At 37.5% G+C, this 19,198-nt stretch overlaps 2 protein-coding genes across 5 annotated transcripts; one reads left to right on the top strand and one right to left on the bottom strand.

The window, feature by feature from the left end:
• Positions 1–2,655: 2,655 nt before the first annotated feature.
• On the bottom strand, positions 2,656–8,709 carry DYDC1 (DPY30 domain containing 1). Of its 4 annotated transcripts, none has more exons than XM_035537051.2 (6): positions 8,568–8,709; positions 7,897–8,049; positions 7,580–7,702; positions 6,036–6,116; positions 5,032–5,124; positions 2,656–3,495 (listed from the first exon to the last, which is right to left on the bottom strand). In XM_035537051.2, exons 2-6 carry the CDS (start codon positions 8,041–8,043, stop codon positions 3,442–3,444), a joined length of 498 nt encoding a protein of 165 aa, XP_035392944.1. In that variant the 5' UTR covers positions 8,044–8,049; positions 8,568–8,709; the 3' UTR covers positions 2,656–3,441. The 4 variants fall into 4 exon arrangements, with proteins under 4 accessions (XP_035392944.1, XP_035392976.1, XP_035392966.1 ...); XM_035537083.2 differs by having other exon boundaries at positions 7,897–8,052; positions 8,568–8,704; XM_035537073.2 differs by having other exon boundaries at positions 8,519–8,655.
• Positions 8,710–8,746: 37 nt separating this feature from the next.
• Positions 8,747–11,814, top strand: EXOSC3 (exosome component 3). The gene is made up of 4 exons (XM_035537041.2): positions 8,747–9,049; positions 9,152–9,301; positions 9,992–10,143; positions 11,519–11,814. The coding sequence occupies exons 1-4, from the start codon at positions 8,747–8,749 to the stop codon at positions 11,718–11,720; spliced, it is 807 nt and encodes a 268-aa protein (XP_035392934.1). The 3' UTR covers positions 11,721–11,814.
• The last annotated feature ends 7,384 nt before the right edge of the window (positions 11,815–19,198 follow it).

Raw genomic sequence — 19,198 nt, 5'->3', positions numbered from 1 at the left:
TAAAAAATAAAATAAAATAAAATAAAATAAAATAAAATAAAATAAAATAAAACAAAACAAAATAAAATTAAAATAAAATAAAATAAAATAATCAAACAAGCTGGTAAGATATTTTAAAATTTGCATCAGTCCATTGCATCAGTCCATCAGTAAAATCAGGATTAGCCTCTCTCTTCTAGCTGTAGTCAGTAGACAACACTGTTCTTTATCTAACCTAAGAACAGGAAAACTTCACAGAAGTAAAACAAATAATAGCTGACTTCAAATGTAAGTAAACTGTATTAGCAAAGTTCAGAGGAAATCAATTTTACATTTAATCCCAACTAATTCATCCAACTCTCACTGCCATTAGCAAGTTGCTGTGAAAAGCTTTTGCTTACAAAAGGATCAGTTTCTTTAGACTATGAAGGAAAATCACCTATCAAAAGAGGACTGTTTACTTAATAAAGCCTACTCTGTTAAATGGTAACACAAAAATGTGCTTGCTGCAACATATATTTTTCCTTCCAGGAGAATTTTCTCACATTGCAGAGCTGAATTTCCATCTTTATGAAATGACTGGTAGTTAAACTGATTCATTTTGTCCTATTTTGGGCTTCATATCTGTTTGCATCCTTATGCTCGAGTATTGCTGGAATGAGAACAGCTGTGATTGGGTACATCACTATCAGCACATTCTCTGGAGAATCTGTACTTGGGGTCTTTTAACAGACCAAAAAAGTCTGTTCCTGGTCTGAAGAAATGAAAATGTATAATTTCGTAAATCTTCTGTCAGTATTTATTATGATATTTTCACCAACATTTTCTATTATCTGCCTCTGATGGAAAAGAAAGCTGTAGCTTAACTTAGGTAATTGCGGGTTGTTGGGTTTTGTTTGTTTGTTTGTTTTGTTTTTTCAATATACACCCTTAGATTTTATGCAAAAGTTAAGTTGTACTAACATTTCTGGAATCACATCATCTGCAGTAACAATGGAACGGTATCTTCCTCCTTGTCTCCTCCTGTTCCAGGCTCTATTCTAGCTGTACTCCAAAGACTGAAGTACAGAAAGAGAAGGCAGTGATTTTAAGCTGTCTTCATTTCCATCCTAGCTTACACAACTAAGCAGAAGTCATCCCTGTTGTATACTACAGTAACATTTCCAAGTTACCTACAACTGTTTTGCACCTTAAGAAAGTATTGAACCAACAATACTTTACCCTCTGATCCCGTATCTAAGATAAGAATTCCTATAAAGCTGCAGGAGGCAATCAGTGCACTAGGTATGTGCACATCAGATTCTGAACAATGGGAATTCTCTTGAACGATATTTGAACACCTTATTTCGTCTTACGTACTTTATGTACATGATCAGATTAATATAACAGCAAAGGAATAAGTAAACTGGAATCTGCCTTTTTATTTTGACCCTTGCTAAAGGAATTTTCTGATAAAAGTTTCCATTTGAAAATTCAAATGCTATCTAGAAAGAAAATGAGAAATAGCAACGGAAAGATCACAAAGAAAAAGTCACAATTAAAACAAGATGAAACAAAATGACAAATAATCATGGTTTGTAACAGGCACAGCCACCTCTTGTTTTTTTTAAGGATGCACTCTAGTGGACACACGTATAACCAAATAAAAGGAAGACACAAATGTTATGAAAAAATAGACAATGAAAGCCACTTGTTGGAATTAGTAATTAGAATTATTTACTAGCATGTTTAAAATCCTGTCTTATAACTTAAGCATATGTCCTAACTAAATGTGAAGGCTGAAATTTTCATAGTCAACATATCTAAATAACAAGATTTTTGGTTAAATTTGTTTAATTTTTGTTAAGTTTGCTAATTAAATCAACATTTGTAAATATTTATACCTGGGAAATGCCATTTTTCCCTTTTGGGAAAATATATGTCATAAAAGGCATATAAACAATTAATAGCGTCTTCAATAAAATCAATGTGACAATAAAGAGGGTGATAGCATTTTTTTAAATAATGGCCAACAACTTTATTATATGTAAGGAAAAAGCTATATATTACTATATTAAAAATAACAGTGCACACCTTTTAAAAAATTGATAGGATTCTGCCTAGTATGAGCTGCATGAACAGAACAAGTTATTTAGAGCAGAAAAATATTTATTACATGTTTGACCTTATTTATTACATGATTGACCTTTGCCTATTGGGTATACCTATTTTTAACATTTTCCAAAGAAAAAGATCTTAAAGCTAGCTATAATATAAATGAATTAAAGTGAAACTACCCAAAAAATTCTTTCATCCCACACTTGAAGAATGGCAAATACATTATCTACGCACTGAATTCGTAACAAAGAGTATCCCATCATACAATATTGGCAATATCCTAATGTTAATTGTCCAGTAACCCATGCTATTAGAAGACACTGAGATATGAAGACACTTTTAAACCAAGAAGCAGAGGATTTCTCAAGGCTGGTGTGTTTTCCATTTATACTGAATAGACATGAAACATTCTTTACGACCTGTACCAAGGTATCAGTGATTACAGAAAATTGTGATAAGAATTAATGCAATCTTTAAGGGATATAAAAATGATTTTTAAATAGATATGGAAAATATTAAATATTCTTCCAAAATTTTAGATGTGAAGCTTTGAAAACCAAAAATGGTATTTAGCAAAGATAATCAACACAGACATAGTTTATTGACTTGCAAATTCAAGACAAATGCAGAGGATTATTTTAAGACCTGATTTACCAAAACGGACATGCAGACACTTGTAGCTCACCTAATATCACACAATAATCAGAAAGGTTTATCTAAACTCCAGAGCAAACACCTAGAGTTACAAAAAGTACCTCATGATTTCTATGTTAGATGCAGAAGGTCTTTTAGTACACCTGTCTACTGAGTGAGAAGGTTACTTCTAGATGGCATAAATCTTCTGACTAAATTTTTGCATTTAGTTTGATGTATAGAACTCTCTCTCCATCTCCTGACATATATATATATATCATGCTTTCTTAATATCAGAAACCTTTCAAATTCTTGTAAAGTTTTTTTGATCTTTCGCTTTTTTTTATTATTGATTCAAATTATCATATTGTTGCCCTTACCCCAAAACAACCTTGATACATGAATTATATCTATAAAATCCATATGAATTTTAAGTTGTTACTCTCCAAGAATCAGTGGGCAGTAAGTAAAATATATATTTGCTGCTTTCATCACAACTCCAGTTTTATTCCTTCAAGTCATCCATGACAGCTACTCTGGTTTAAGAGCAAAAATGTAGCATGGCATGCCAGAACTAAGAGACTTCATACACCCAGAAAGCAAGGAAACTGAAATAACAGGTATACAAATCAGTTCTATATATAAAATACATAAATTAAGGCATTGCCCTTCAGCAATCAATGAATAGAAAGTTATTCAGCAAGCAATGAATAGAAAATATATTTACTGCTTTCAGATCGGTTGGGAATCTTCTTGTTCTGATTCTGCCATGACATCTGTTGCAGTCTAAAAAGAACACAAAAAGTTCTATCAGTCTATCAGTTGCCAGCATTAACTGAATTTTGTAAAAAGAAAAAAAAAAGATTAAAAAATCACCTGACTTTTATTATAAGATCCAGTAAGTCTGGATGAAGCATTATGATTCTGAGAACAGAACAGTTTCAGCAGTACAGGTGTATATATTTTCATTTTATTGATCTGTCCTTGATTTGTACTTTAATACAACAAATGTATCACTGGAAAAGCTGAAATAACATCATCAAAGGACTACATAATCCAACTTTAAACCACATTAGGCATGAAAACTTTGAAGAGGATACATAAAAGAAGCAGCAAGTAAGTTTGGTACTCATTTGCACTTCTGGTTTTGCAATTCACTTATTTAAGGACACATAAAATATGCCTGAAGCCTCATGAATAGTTTTTAATATTCAATTGTCAGAAAATTATACAAATTAGGACTAGACAAGACCTTGAGATCTCATCAGATTTACCTCTTGGCAATATCAAAGTAACTGTGAAAAACTGGCCCTAAGTATATTCATAGATATAGTCACAATTATATTTGGAAAACACTTATAATACTGTTTTTCACTAAAGTAACCCTAAACATAAAGCATGTTAATACCACAATTTTAAGTTCTGAGCTCGAATTGTACTACGGATGTCAGAAATCAAGTGAGCAAATCAGTAAGGCTAATACAGGAAAAAGGAAATCTACCAAAATCTCAAATAACACCACTTGGAATACTCTAACTGAAAAAAAGACAGACGTAACAATATTCTTATCTACAGTGAATGCACATAAAGTGGAAGATTTCACATGAGTTGGCATCAACTGTTAAATGTACTGCCATGACTTACAACAAATGAAGGTTGACTGATGTCCTCTCAGTTCTCTGGATAAGTACAAACAGAAAAAAAAAATACAGGCGTGGAAGTTGCCTGTATATCACACTTCAGTCACAGCCGTAGTACTGAAAGCAGTAGTCATGCCGGCATGGGGCTCAGACAACCAGAATCTCAGTGGGTCTTTGCCACAATGAGCACTGTGCACTCTTAGTACCTGGTCTTTTTTGTTAAACAGTTGCTCAGATATCTCTGCACAAGACTGCATTCTGCTGCACCAACAATCAGAACCACTCAGAAAAATACAAATAACTTCACTCAAATGTGAGTCATGTTTCATGATTTAGTGCATGTCCTGTATGACTATCTGTTCACATGGCAAAAGAAGGCTGTCTCCTCTTTGAGAATATTCATGCTTTCATTTGTAGCACATCTGAATCCAAAAGGGCAAGCATCTTAAATCTTGAGGATTTCACCAGCCAACGTAGAGAGACTTTTAGAATGCCTTAACACAAACCAGACAACAGGCTAAGGACAGTTTGAATATTATGGCCAAAATACCATCCTTAAGATCACAGGAGAGAAACAGCACAGCTTTAACTAGAACAGTCTTAGCTTTTGATACGTCAACACAGATAAGCAAATCCCTAAAATTAATCATTTATAGTCTCCTCATTCTTTCTAAACACTTACCTCAAACTGTCCACTCTCATCTAGCTCCTCAACTGTGGTCAAATTAGGTGCTCCAGGTCTATCTGTAAGTTCAGCAATTGTCTTTTCACTTCCCTGTGGTAATGAAAATGTGTTTTCAGTTAAAAGTATTCCATGTCATGAGTAATTATCTACAGTGAATACTTCAGATATGCTAAAATGACTTTATGTATTAATATAAAGAGAATATTTCAGATGCATGCTACACAAATGTGTTAGTCAGTGGGGTCACTCCATGCTTGTCTATACTATTTTTATCATTTTTTAAATAACAGGAATTTTTGGTTTAAATTTCTCTATATTCATTTTTCCCTGTCACATTCACAGTCATTTTTCTACAATTATACACTATCAGTATTTCAACAGTGCTCTAAAAACATGTATATCTCTAAAATGTTGTGGTCCCTGTAAATTTAAGAAGTGTTTCAGATTTGAAAGCTTTACTGAGTTAACTATGGCAAATATCCGTCTATATTATTTACTGAAATAGCATTATATGACAATATATTTACATGGACCTCTGTATACGCACTCCTGTTAGCATAAATACCTGGGAACCACAAGGATCTTAGAATTAAAAGACATTTCAATTCCAGCCATAGTCCCTTTCCCAGGTACAGCAAATGACTTGGCATTGCCACACAGTAAAACATTATTGTATAAATATTTAAATTAGACATGTTTATGTTATAACACTTTCTCATAAAAGTTAAGCCAAACTTAAGCCAGATTTTGCAATAAATTTATGCTCTGTTCTGAACATAAACTAAAGAAACCTAATACAACAGATGAAAATTCAAGTATAAAACACAGACTGGAAGCAAGGGGTTAGACATTCTTCCCCAGTTTTCACTTTTTTTCTTTTTAATTTGTTTTAATACAACAACCCTGGGTTTCTGCCTTGTGTTTTGTCTTTAGTGACTGCATCTAGAAAAGACATCTGATTAACAACATTTTTAAACCGTTGATTAAGCTTTGGTTTAAACCTCTTGATCCTTCTGCTGCAACTGCATCTTGTCTTCTTCATTCTGCAGCTCCAGCTTCGCACGTTCTTCTTCCAACTGCCTCTGCAGTCATTTAATGAAGGGACAAATTAGAAGGAAAAAAATACATGTCCATTTTCCCCACCCCATTGCTTCCAATGTATTTCATGGTTGAAATATTTAAAAAAAAAAGGCATGAAACACAATTTTATGTTAATAATATAAAGTCCTCTCACCATCATCTGACTTCATCTCACAGATGAATCATATAGAATCAAATTTATGAATAAAAATGATAAGCTATTTAGATTAACCACCTTCATCAACCTTTACATTTTCCAGTTGGAAATATCTAATATAATGTGTTCACTCTTTGCAAGCCCTATTACATCAGGACTTCAGAAACCAAATAATCTGAGCATTCACATTCTACACTAGGGCCTAGAGAATACTGCTTGCTGTAGCCTTTTGTGAACAGTTAGTACAAACATTGTCATGTTGTAGCAACTGGTTTCCACGTGCCTTTTTGGTGCATACAATCAAAACAAGCCTGACTACATAACCAAAATCAAAATTGTGAATTGGGTTAAAAAACATGTCTAGTATGAGCATTCTTCGTTTATACTATTTAAAATTACTCACTTAGCACAAAACTTTTGGTTTCCAAATTAGTAAATTCCAAATTTTAAAAAAAGTGCAAGTGAAATAGACTGAACACATCTTACACCAGAACTGCGCTTAATATGATCAGCTTACATTTTAAATCACACTTTTGATTTGATCACGTGAAAGTGAGCCAATTAAAAAAAAAATCCAGTAAATAATATCTACATTAATACAGCAGCATGCACAACTGAGGCTCTTGCATGCATGCTGTCTGACACAGGTGGTCATATTCACAACACTCATCCATGAAGGACAACTTCAAACACAGATGTCGTCTTTAGTTCTCATATTTCAAGTCCACATAGTATAGGATTTAAACTGCTATGTCAGCAGAATGCTCAAATAGCTAAGGACAGAATCAGGGCCCGCTGCTGCTTAAATATGCAATATTGATTAATTGATTCCCAACTATTTTCAGGAATCAATAATTGTGTATACATTCCCATTACCATTTTTGCCTTACTGATACTACATTGAAATATCTTGAGACAATGAGTGGTTATTACTCCTAGGCCTCCTTGCAGGCCTGTCAAAAGTTTTTGTACTGAATTCTAGCTTTATTTACACCACCTCTTGTTCATAACTAACTACAGAAGACAGTCTGCTTATTTTATTTCTCACATAAGTCTTAAGGTATTTCCTCTTTACTTTACGTTCCTTCATTTTTTTGGTTACATCTTACCACATCACAGGTAAGTTTTTCTTCCCACTTGCTGACTGGTCATTTCATTTATTATTTAGAAAAGTGAGGTTGAAATACTTGTTTTATGTTAGTTACCTTTTTCTCAAAATCAGTATACAGAGAATAAAGGCATACTGAGTAGTACAAGTTTCTACAACATCATATGCTTTTATAATTATCTATTATTAATATTATTAACCTGACGTTGTTCTTCGAGTTTCTGCTGAATCATCATCTCTTCCTCCTTCATTTTTCTTAACATTTCAAGTTCTTCCAGGGCTGCCTCCCGTTCTTTTTCCAGCTCAATCCTCTCCAACATTCTCTATTTCAGAGGTAACACAGAATCAGTTAAAGAACATAGAGATTAAATAGCCATCAATTATACTGTCATAAAATATTTGTTCAACATCTTTCCCATAACTTATATTACACAATTTCTTAAACTTTCTGTGATTTATCTCTAGACACGATCTGATATTCTTCATTTCATTTACTATTTATCCACTATATATCCACCTTTTTTTCTTCATCTAAGATTCTCTTGTAATTATAAATCCAATGTGCCAGGTACTCTATTGGGTCTGCTGGCCGATGCTCTACAACCTCTGCCAGTCCCTTTTTCAGGCAACTTCCCAGGCATCTCTTCAGATATTGAGACTCCATTCAGATCTACTAACAACAAACAGACATACATTAGTCATCAATGTCAGAATTAAATTAGGGTTTTTAAGAAGTATTGACTCGGGTACCAAATACTGGATATGACATTACAGCTCTTATTTTATTATAGCTAATTTAATCGGGCAGTTAATAGAGGAAAGTTATTTACATTTAATATTGATTTAGTTCTTAAACGTTCGAATGATAGATCAACTATAATAAGCACGGTAGAGAAAAGTGCTTAGTTTTGTGTGCCCCCACTCATTGTTTAGGCACGTAGCATTAAAAAACTGCTTGGAAATAAGGTGGTAGGCCGGGAGGGGGCGGCGGCTGGGCAGTCACTGCCGGCGGCGGGCTGTCAGGGTGGGCGCCCAGACAGGCCCTCAGGTGCACCTCAAGTGCCCCGAGCGCCCTCACCTGCGGCCCCCACCCACACCCGCTGCCCCCAGCTCCATATAAGCGCAGCCCAGGACCTTGCCTCCCTTCCCCAAGCTCCATCCCAGGACTGCCTCTGCGGCAACAGGCACCTCGCCCTGCGGACGGCTGCCAGTCGTCTGCCCACGGCCTCTGCCCGCTGGCCCCGGCCGCCACCCTCAGACCCCAACGGCCCGAACGGTCGCAACTGCCCGGTCGCAGCGCGTGCTGCCGCGTCACTAAGCAACGCCGCTCCCACGTGGCCGGCGATTGGAGGAGGGGCCCGGCGGCGATGGCGGAGGGCGGCAAGATGGCGGCGGGCAGCGGCAAGATGGCGGCGGAGGCTCGCGTGGGGCAGGTGGTGCTGCCGGGCGACGTGCTGCTGCTGCCCGCTCGCCCCGACCACGACGCCGAGCAGCTGCCGCTGGACTCCGGGGCGGCCCCGCGGGGCCGGCTGCTATGCGGGCCCGGCCTGCGGCGCTGCGCGGCCGGGCTGCTGGTGACCAAGTGCGGGCTCCTGCGGCACCGCCAGCCGGGCGGCGGCGGCGGGGCGACGGCAGGAGGCGCCTACTGGGTGGACTCGCAGCAGAAGCGGGTAGGGGACGGGGGGCGGCGGGGAGGGCTCGGCCGGCCCCTCCCGAGGGGCTGCTGCGGGGCCCGGCTCGGCCCCGGCTGAGCCGCGTGTCGCTGCCCGCAGTACGTGCCGGTGAAGGGCGACCAGGTAATCGGCATCGTGACCGCCAGGGCGGGGGACGTCTTCAGGCTGGACGTCGGCGGGAGCGAGCAGGCCTCGCTGTCCTACCTGGCCTTCGAGGGAGCGACCAAAAGGAACCGGCCCAACGTGCAGGTAGCGCCCGCCGGGCGGCACCGCTTCTCCTCATCCACGGGTGCTCGGGTCAGCCGGACGGCAAAGCAAAAACGTTGCTTTGTTATTATCTCTTCCATAATGCTGCCAGCGGTAGATGCTGGTCGTGCGGTAATGTTCGCCCCAAGGGGGCACTCTGAGGTTGTAAAACGAGTTCTTATGCTGATACTGGGAGAAAACGGGGGTTGTTTCATAACACCGCTGAAAGCATGGCACGTGCGTGTCACTGCTTCTGCGTTCAGCTGAAATACCATCGCCAGAATGTAAAATGGCCTGTAAAGGAAAGCAAAATAAGCTGGTGTGGCTTTCTTGTGGTTCTGATAAACAGTTACAAGAGTAAGCTGCTTAGACTTGACTTTTAACATCCTTAAAGTTTGGAGAAGGAGATGAACTCATGTTTGGTATTTCAAAACAGAAAAGAAGAATACCTCCATAAAATAGAATACTGTATTTTTTGTAAACGTCTCTTAGATTCTAGTAGTGATACAATATTATTGTTCATATGGAAAGCTGTATTTAGTAGAAGAGAATAAAAATTTCTACTTTTCTTTCACCAATATTTTACAACTATTTTGTGTCATCCTGGAGGATCTTTATAAATTGAATATTTGTTATGAATGTGCAGTATGATCATGTGTAATACTTTCTGCTTTCTGACACTGTTTGGTTTAGGTGGGAGACCTTATTTATGGTCAATTCCTTGTAGCAAATAAAGACATGGAACCAGAGATGGTCTGTATAGACAGTAGTGGAAGAGCAAGTGGCATGGGAGTAATTGGAGAAGATGGATTCCTCTTTAAAGTTTCCTTAGGTCTGATAAGAAAGTAAGTACCAAGAAAACTAGTCACCCTTAACATGTAAGGTTGTAGTTTTAGGTAGAACTTGCACAATTATTTATACTCTGAGAAGTATGGACTAACCAATAATCAGGATATGAGTCGTAGTTGTTCTAGTGCATTTATACTAGTTTTACTGGATGGAAGATGCATGTATTTTGAGTCAGAAATAACACATTTTTTCCCCCTGAAGAAATCCAGATGCTCTTCCATATTGTGTTGTAACCTGTTTTTTTTTAAAAAAAAAAAAAGGGATGCAGCTGCCAAGGCAGTATAGAAAATACAACCATACCTGAGGGAATCAAACATTCAAGGTGTGGTTTCAGTATGTACCTACTGTCTTGAAGCTTAAATGAAAATTCTTTTTCTGATTAATGAGAGCTGTCAGCTAAATTTACATCCCCCACTAAGTAAAGGAATCTTCTCACATCAATACACTTTATTTTATAATTTCCAAAGAAAAATGTTACCTTGAAATAAGGATACAGATACAAAAAAAAAAAGTAGAATTTTCATTTAAAACTGATATGTTAACCCAGGAAACACTTCAGTCTTTGAAATGTATTTCAAACTTTGGAGTTACTTAGGTTAATGCTGTGGTAAATACAAGATTTCTGTGACTATCTGGAAGTACCAGCTGATACAGGTAAATGATAGTCAAGCTTTGTTGTTTTGGTGATTAAGGTAGGTGGTAGGGGGGGACTGTTCTTTGGAAAAGCAATCTAGAAATGCGAAGTAGCTATTTCATATCTGGGTTTTGTAAATGATTTGGTTTGTGGCCCATCTCTATATGTGAGTAAAGAAATAACAGTATATTACTGTTTACTCTTGATATGTTTTTCTCTTTGAAAAAGCTTATTGAAGCTTGATTTGAATGTGAGATGTGTTATGATATAAAACTAAAAAGGTCTCCATCTAATTGTGTTAGTATTGCCTCCTAAAGGAGGAGAAGGGAATTGTTGTTTGGAAAAATCTTTACCTCTGGTGTTAAACTAGTAAGTAACAGCACTTCAAAATGTTGCTTTGACAAACAGTAGTTTTAGAACTTAGAGAATTATAGAATTATTATAAAAGAAACAATTTACTTTAAATTTTTCAGGTAACTCTTCTGAATCTAGTTAGAAAAACAGCGATAAATTCACAAGTGCTGTATTTTAAGTGCATATATTTTCAGAGGAAAATGAAAAATCTGATATTGTATGACTATTTTGGAGGGATACGCAACTGGATCATCTAACCTTTTGGAGTAGTTATAATAGCTCCCATAATACCAGTGCTGCAGCTTAGTTACTGACTAAAATAATGCACTGTTTATCAAATGTGAATGTTTACATTTTCCTTCCTTTTTTAATCTTATTTACAGGCTCTTGGCTCCCAAATGTGAAATAATTCAGGAGTTGTCACAGTTGTACCCATTTGAGCTGGTGCTGGGAATGAATGGAAGAATATGGGTAAAAGCAAAAACAGTTCAACAGACTTTAATTATAGTAAATATTTTAGAAGCCTGTGAGTATATGACTTCAGAGCAGAGAAAACAAGCGCTTGCCAAACTATCAGGAAATTAAGTAGACGACAACTTGAGGATTTGAGATAACTACAGGGTGTTTTGGTTATTTTTGTATACAAAATATTTATATTAAAAGTGATATTCCAAATAAAGTCCTAGACTTTTTGTTGTTGTTCAATTACCTGCATCTACTCAGCTGGTCCTGCCTTATTTAGGATTACTTTTGTGATTATGAAACCCTGCCTGTTGTGAATTTTGACTGATGTGGAGAGAATGCGGAGAGAATCTATAAAAGCTTCTGTTAGTTGAGTTTTGAGGTGTAATTCCAAGTCTTCCATTAAAAAAATGGTTGATTTATAAACTGCATATATTTGCTTTTACTTCTTAGTATTAGAGCTTCAAACAGTATGTTTACTTGGGGGTAGCTGAAAGCATCCTGTAGGTCATTTGTTCTGATCAGGTGCTTTATTTATATAGTGATGAGTTGATTATTTAATATTCTTACAGAACTTGGGAATAAAAACACAGGTGGAGAAATAGAAGAAAGTAATTGTAGGGTGTACCACAAGTAAATACAGGGTAGTTGAGGCAAGTGATCAGATAAGACAATGTATCATCACAGTGGCATTGCCACTTTCCCTAAAGATAACCATGCTAACAGTCTTAAGGGAATAGTGATTAGGATATAGCTTCAGTGCAAACATTCGGGAAACTTGATGGCTTGAAACTTGATGGTGTAATGGAGCTAAAAATATACTTAATGGCAGTGCTGTTTGAAGTCACTTAGGACTCCTTTATTAGTGCTTTTTAGAGTTGAACTGAAGATCACTGGAGGAAGAGCCATGTATTTCTCAATTCTAGACATTTTAGATTTGTGTAGTTACGTCACAAAGATTTGATTCATCTTTGCTTCATGTTTGACAAAATCAGCATCTCCAGATAAAGCTATATTAGGCTTCATTGTGTAATAGTTCTTCACATGCATATAGAGGAAATGCTGTTCTAGGAAGGATATGTCAGTGTATTTTATTGTATGAGTGGGTTGCTCCTGACCTTTTGAGAAGGATCCCTGGAGTAATGGAGGGGGGATTACTGACACCTGCTTCCTGTGGGAGAAAAACTTGTCTATTCACTAAATGAACTACAGCAGTGAAGGTAGCTGTTTAAGCAATTACTTAGATGTTCTTAAACTGAATGCTTGAGAAGCAATAGTTAAGACACCAGAAAAAAATGATTAAACAATTTGAGTAAGCCTTAAAACTTAATTCCAAATTGAAACATTTTTTCCTACTCTATCTCATCCAAGTTCAGTCCATGGTTTTTGATGATGTGGTTTTCTTTAGCATCTTGCTCTTTAAGAAATGTCTTCAGTTCAGAGCCACATCTATGACTCATATGCTTAACTAGGGCTTCCCCTGATTCAGTAAAAACCCAACTCTAATGGTGTTTGTTTGGGTCTAATGGCTACAATTCAGAATTCTTTTGCTTCAGTGCCCTCCCTATTTAGCATTTAGGGTACTGTTTACATGGCTTGGTAGGTCTTTTTATATGTCTCTCTATCTTCACCTGTTTCCTTTTCTCCTAGCTAAGAAGACTTACATCCCATAAATCCTTTTAGGCTTATAAATGTCTCATGCTATGCATGAAGAGATGCTGTAATTTAATAAGGATTTTGGTAATTGTTCTTCCCTGGTGTTTTCTCAACTTAAGCTAACCAAAGCCCATGGGAGTGGTCTGTTATTAGAAAAACAGGAGTCATAAGAAAAGCATTTGCCAAATCACATTTCAGGGAGCTAACTGCTGCTTTTCCATGTGAATGTTCTTGGATCATAATGGTAAAACCACAAGAATTGGCAATGTTGTAGATCACTTCCTGAAGAGTTGTGGCTTGAAATGCAATTAGTCTTACCTTTTTTACCTGTCTAAGCAACTTCCCCCCCTCCCAGAAATCTGAGTTTTAAGTATAACCTGCATGATAAATGAACAACCAATGACTTTAAAATGCTGCTTTTGTGGTGCAACATAGCAACTGGTGACCTTGAAAATGTTCTCCATCATTAGTGCTCTATTTCACACCACCCATTGTTCTGTCTCGCTGCCAACTGGTTATTACCCAAATATAATCCTAGCTAAATCAAGATCAGCAAACAAAAACAAATCCATTAAAATTATGCCTGTTTTTAATTCAGTAAAATGATGTGTCCTCAAGTACCTGAATTTTACCCCTATTACCAACTATTTTTAGTATTTGCTGCACTTAAGACTGACAATTTAAGCAGTAATGCAAGTCACAGTGGATATAGGAGGAAAAATGTTTAAAGCAAATGTTTCTAAAGGAGACAGTATTGGCTTTTTTAATCAGGAAAGAAAGCTGTATACATTCCTTAAAGCAATGGCTACAGTTGACCAGGTTTACCTTATGAACAAAATGTTCAGGCCACTACTGAATATTGGCAGGACAATATACAGTCTGTTTGAATTTTTAAGTTCTGGATCAGTGACTAAACCCTTATCATCAGAAAGAGTAACATACTAAGTAGCTTGGATCTATGAGGAAAGCCTGATGTTTAATTACATATTCTGCTGGAAATGTTGCAGGAAGTTCTTCACATCCCTGTTAAAGGTGTATGAATGCATGTTTTAAAAAAAAAATGGATCAGAAGAAATACTGTGGATGTGAAATGTATGTTGTTTAGTGGAACATTTTCCTGTTTAATTTTTATGCATGATATACATCCCTGTCAATTTAAGTTGTCATTTAAAGTCATTTAAGATGCTGGATGAATGGACATTGTGTGCTTAGCTATATTGCTTTTCTTTCAAGTTGTAGTGAAAGTTACCAAAGAAAATTAAACTTTATAGATGTCAATAGACACAGCACATTCCCAAAGATGAGCACAACCACTTAAAAAGTTCACGATGGAAAGAATACATTAGAAATAGTTTGTGAGCTTGCCTATGTTGATGTGTTGTGTGGAGACAAAGGATAATTGCTAATGTAAAATACAGATTCGCAGTGTTGAAACAGTGTGAGAATAAAACATGCTTGTTTTGCTTTAGCAGAAGAAAGTTGCACATACAAATAGTTCAGTGTGATAAGAAGATTAAGAGTTTACCTCTAAGGCTATGGTTAATGTGTGGCTGTACCTCTTCAGGATGAGAAGCTTACTGCACCCTGATCATTGCTACCTTACAACTAGGAGTTACAGCTGAGGTTTGTTGGGGTGTTTATTTGATTCCTAGACAAGTTCTGTCAAAATGACCCAGATTGACATCAAAGCTTTTCATAGTAGGTTTGTTTTGCTTTTCTAACCTAGATCTTATTTAACAGAAGAGGTCACGGAAATTTTGTCCCAGATTTTAAATATTAAGAGCTGCTCATCTGCTACTGGAGAAGCCTAGATTTGTTATAGAAAGCCCCATTCTGTTCTTTAGTTCTTGAACAATTTTTGATAACAGCTAAATCAACAGATTATATTAAACCTTACAAATTGGCCACCTCCAAGCTTTGCGTAAGTGCATATATTAAAAGAAATTATACTACTATTGCTAGGTATATGTAACCAACTTTATGAAATAAATTGACTGAATGTTGAGATGAGCTGTCTTAAGGACAATGTAGGGCACTTTTAGATCTATTAGTATTAGAAGCAGCCTTGGCCTTACTAATGACTTGTATAGATTGCAAGATTATTAGACTTTAAGTTTATAGTAAAGAATGAAACCTGTCAATTTTGTCCCAACAACTTGAAAGAGAAAGCATAGAAACAGTTTCGAGTGTTGGGATTTTAACAGAAATCAGGTAGTAGTGGGCAGTTAACCAGGACTGCTGCAGAATAACTATTTTCCTCCAATGCCTTGATCTCTCAAATACAGAGTTACTGCCTTTTCAGTGGTATCAGTGTGGGTATTTTGGGATGCTCAAGAGCTTGTTTTTGCCTGTAGGGCCAGAAGCTTGATCACTATTCTCATAACCAGAGTAGTAGGTAGTAGCCAATTTTTACTTGACCTCAATGTCCTACCTAATGTGAGAAGACTTTAAAAATGTAATAGAAACATGGTACAGGTAGCACTTAAGTAAACAAGATAAGTAAACTACAGGCCACCTAGATTAAATTTTGCTTTAATTACACTAAGCAATGCAAAAAAAAAAAAGGCATATTTCATGTAAGCTCACAAGTATATTTGTATGAGCAATGGATTGTCCTATTCATAGCATAGGATGGGTTCTCCACTGAGGCAATGATTTTGCCAGTATTGAAACTGTTTCACTGTATCTTCACATCTTCTGTAATACTTAAGTTTAAGGAAAATTTTTCCATAGTAGGTGAACTTAACTGATGTTTCTGAGATGGTGCTTTACTTCTTTCTCAGTCATAAATTCTGTAATTCCTTATTACTGTATTTGACTGTTTCAACTGTGTGCCTGAGTTACTGGATCGATTGAATGCTCCTCTTTGTTCCCATGAGTGCCTGCTTTTGTGGGAGCAGGTGACTCCTGTATCTGTTGCTTCTGAGCTTGTGTTTGAAAGGTTAATGTTTGTTCAGGAGGTTACCCTTACAACAGAGCATCTCAGTACTCATAAAGTACTCATAAAGCTAGCTGGAGCCAACACAGTAAATGAGTAGAAAGTGGAGGGAGCTTCATGAATGGTAATTATGTAAAACATACCTTAAAGAAAACTCTTTTTTGAAGAAAGGTGATATAAAAAGGGGCTCAATGCAAAGTCAGTCTGGTGTGAAGTTACTGGACTGAAAAACACAGAAGGTTTAATGACCTCATCAGCTTTTTCCAGAGGCGTTGGTTACCTATTGTAGTAACTGATAGGCTTTTCTGTGATTCAGTGTTTATTAGGCTGTTGCCAAAAGAGATTTGTATATGCATCTGTATACCCTTTAAGAAGACTTACTAATTCTTTCTTCCTGTTCTTGTCTAGATGGATGGTGTTGCACCAGTCTTTTTTTTTTTTCCCCACTATGAAGTGCTCATCTGAATGAAACATTCAAAAGACCTGCAGGTCCTTTGGTTTATTCAGTGACTACCATGCACTGATCTAACTTGAGATAAGTCTGTGGTCTGTGTCCAGGCTGTTGATAGATTGTTTTTCTTTCCCAAGAATCAGGATGGGGTTGAAAGCAAGCACTGTGTCAGTATGTACATCCTCCAAGTGAGATGACTACTGCCTGGTCTGTTTGAAACCTGTGTCAGCATCTGTGTAGATATGCCCTCAGAAGGAAATGGGTGAAAAGTTCAAGCTGTATTTTTGTACATGTGCATATTGGTCCAGACTTAATTAGTCTGGAAATCCTTCCACAGTCATAGGACCTAGATCCTGCCCACTGCTATTACCCCATTGCATTTGAGATCCCGTATTTCCTGATAGAAAAGGTCTTTTATATAACCCATTTTATCTAACAACGCCCTTGATCTAAAACTGATCTATAGAAGCATGAACCAACAAGAAACAGAAATAATTAACTTCTGAAGTAGCACACAGCTTTGTCATTCTGTACATGAATTGAAAGTTTCGTAATGCTAGGATCATGTTTTAGCATACTGATACAGTGCATGCCAGATGACATATGTACTGGCATGCTAGTGAAACTTAATTACATACACGGTTTGCAGAATGATACTCATTCTGCTGTATAACTGCTATGCAAGTGAATTATGAAAGCAGGAACAGTATGTGCTTTTTAAGAGCATTATTCAGTACCCAAGAACTAGAAAATGTTGGTGCCTATTGCTCTGTGAAATATTCTTTCAGTGTGTGTCAGACTTTTATTTACAGGAAAAATGTGCAATTAACATCTGAATAGTTGTATGGACAAACTAAATTATTGAGAGGGGAAGACAAAAACAAAGTTAACTTCCCATTCAGCTTTTCTGCCAAAACCCCACTACCTTTCTAAAGTAATGAAGGCAGTGGTATCTAATGAGGACAAAGAATTGCTGCTTTAACTCCACTCACACAACACAGTAACTTTTCCTGGAATGTGAGCGTCTGGAAACTTAGAGGATGCTAGATTAAAGTATTTTCATGATGCTATTTATATTTGAGTTCTGTATCTACTAGAAGTGTGCATGCATTCAAGGGGTTCACTGCTTTATAAATTAAAGCAGGAAGATTTTTCTGGATTGATCCCAGGTGTGTGGGCTTAGATTTTTCTGCATTGTGTTTTCTTGTTATAATAAGGATAAATGAAGTCAGAGTCGCTTCTCTGATTAACTGCTTATTGCAACTGCTTGTCAGGGACTTCTACTTGGAGAAAAGAATAAGATGCTTTCATCTTGTGATAGCTCTTTTTCCTTGAGGCCAGCTATTCCCTAAATTCCCTCTATTCTCTAAATAGAGGCCAGCTGCCAGACTGTTAGAGGTGTAATGTGCAGAAGGATCATTAAGAAAAAAAGTTTGTTGCATGCTCACCATGGCAACAAAAATAATGGGAGCTACAATTCTACCATTGCCAAATGTTGACAGCTGGAGCTACGGCCATTATAAAATTCAGAAGAAAAGAATGCTGACAGCCTGCAGAAGCTAGGGTTTTAATTATATGATGATGGTTGACCGAATTTGTCCATCACACTTTTTGTCATAATGCTGTTTTCCCAAAGAGTGTTGTGTCACAGTGACAAAGATGCATATATTTTAGTGCTGATTCTTTTTCACAAAGAGCAAGAAAGCCATTTCAGCATGTTTGGTGTTTACAGAGAACCTTCCTGTGCTAGTTAAGGAGACAAAGTAGAGTGCCTTCGCTGAAATTTATCATTGAGATTATTTGCTGTTATTTTGCTAATACAAGTTCTTTACATTTCCGAGGAAATTAAGCAACCCCAAACCCTGCAGTCCTACCAGACTCCCTAGTGCTTGATCTCAGGCAGTCCGGTAATGCTGTTCCCACCTCGAATTTTCCTTAGGTTCTTTTTTAAATTGCTGATAGATGTGTCTGAGTGACTCTGTTAAGCAGGGCAATGTGATGGGGCAGGAGGGCTGAGCGCTGCTGTCCAGTGATGCTGTGCTGCAGGAGCAGGGCTGAGACACAGCACACCTCTGTGGCAGCACCCCAGGGTGCTCAGGTGGGTGTTGGGTGGTGGCTCCTGGTGCATCCCAGTGAGCACAGCTCGGTCTGTGCTAGGTCAGGACTGTGGCAGTGCTGTTGCCTCCAGTTAGCAGGGACCTTGGTTTGTGTGAGGTTCCCCATAAAGCCAAGCTTTGCACTGATGATAAATACAGTTAGCATTTCCAGAAACCCTCAAGGGGTAAGTTGCATGGGTCTGACTGGCAACTCCCAGGTAAGAGAAGCTGCTGGGTCAGGATGACTTTGGAACATGCTGAGAAATGGTGACTTTTGATCATTTGGCATGTAGGCCCTCTGGTACCATCCATGGAGGGATTAAGTCCATTCTCCTGAAGTGCTGCTGTGTTACAGGCCAGGTTGTGCTGCCATCGTTAGTACTTTCTTGTTTAACCAGGTTAACGAGAACCCTCAGGAAATAGTCCCAGGACAGCAAAGGCAAGTCCTCAGGGCTGCTGA

This window comes from Cygnus atratus, chromosome 7, assembly GCF_013377495.2.
Source record: "Cygnus atratus isolate AKBS03 ecotype Queensland, Australia chromosome 7, CAtr_DNAZoo_HiC_assembly, whole genome shotgun sequence".
NCBI classification, from domain to species: Eukaryota; Metazoa; Chordata; class Aves; order Anseriformes; family Anatidae; genus Cygnus; species Cygnus atratus.
Note: the sequence above shows the minus strand (reverse complement) of the source record. Positions and strands in the feature narration are given on the sequence as shown.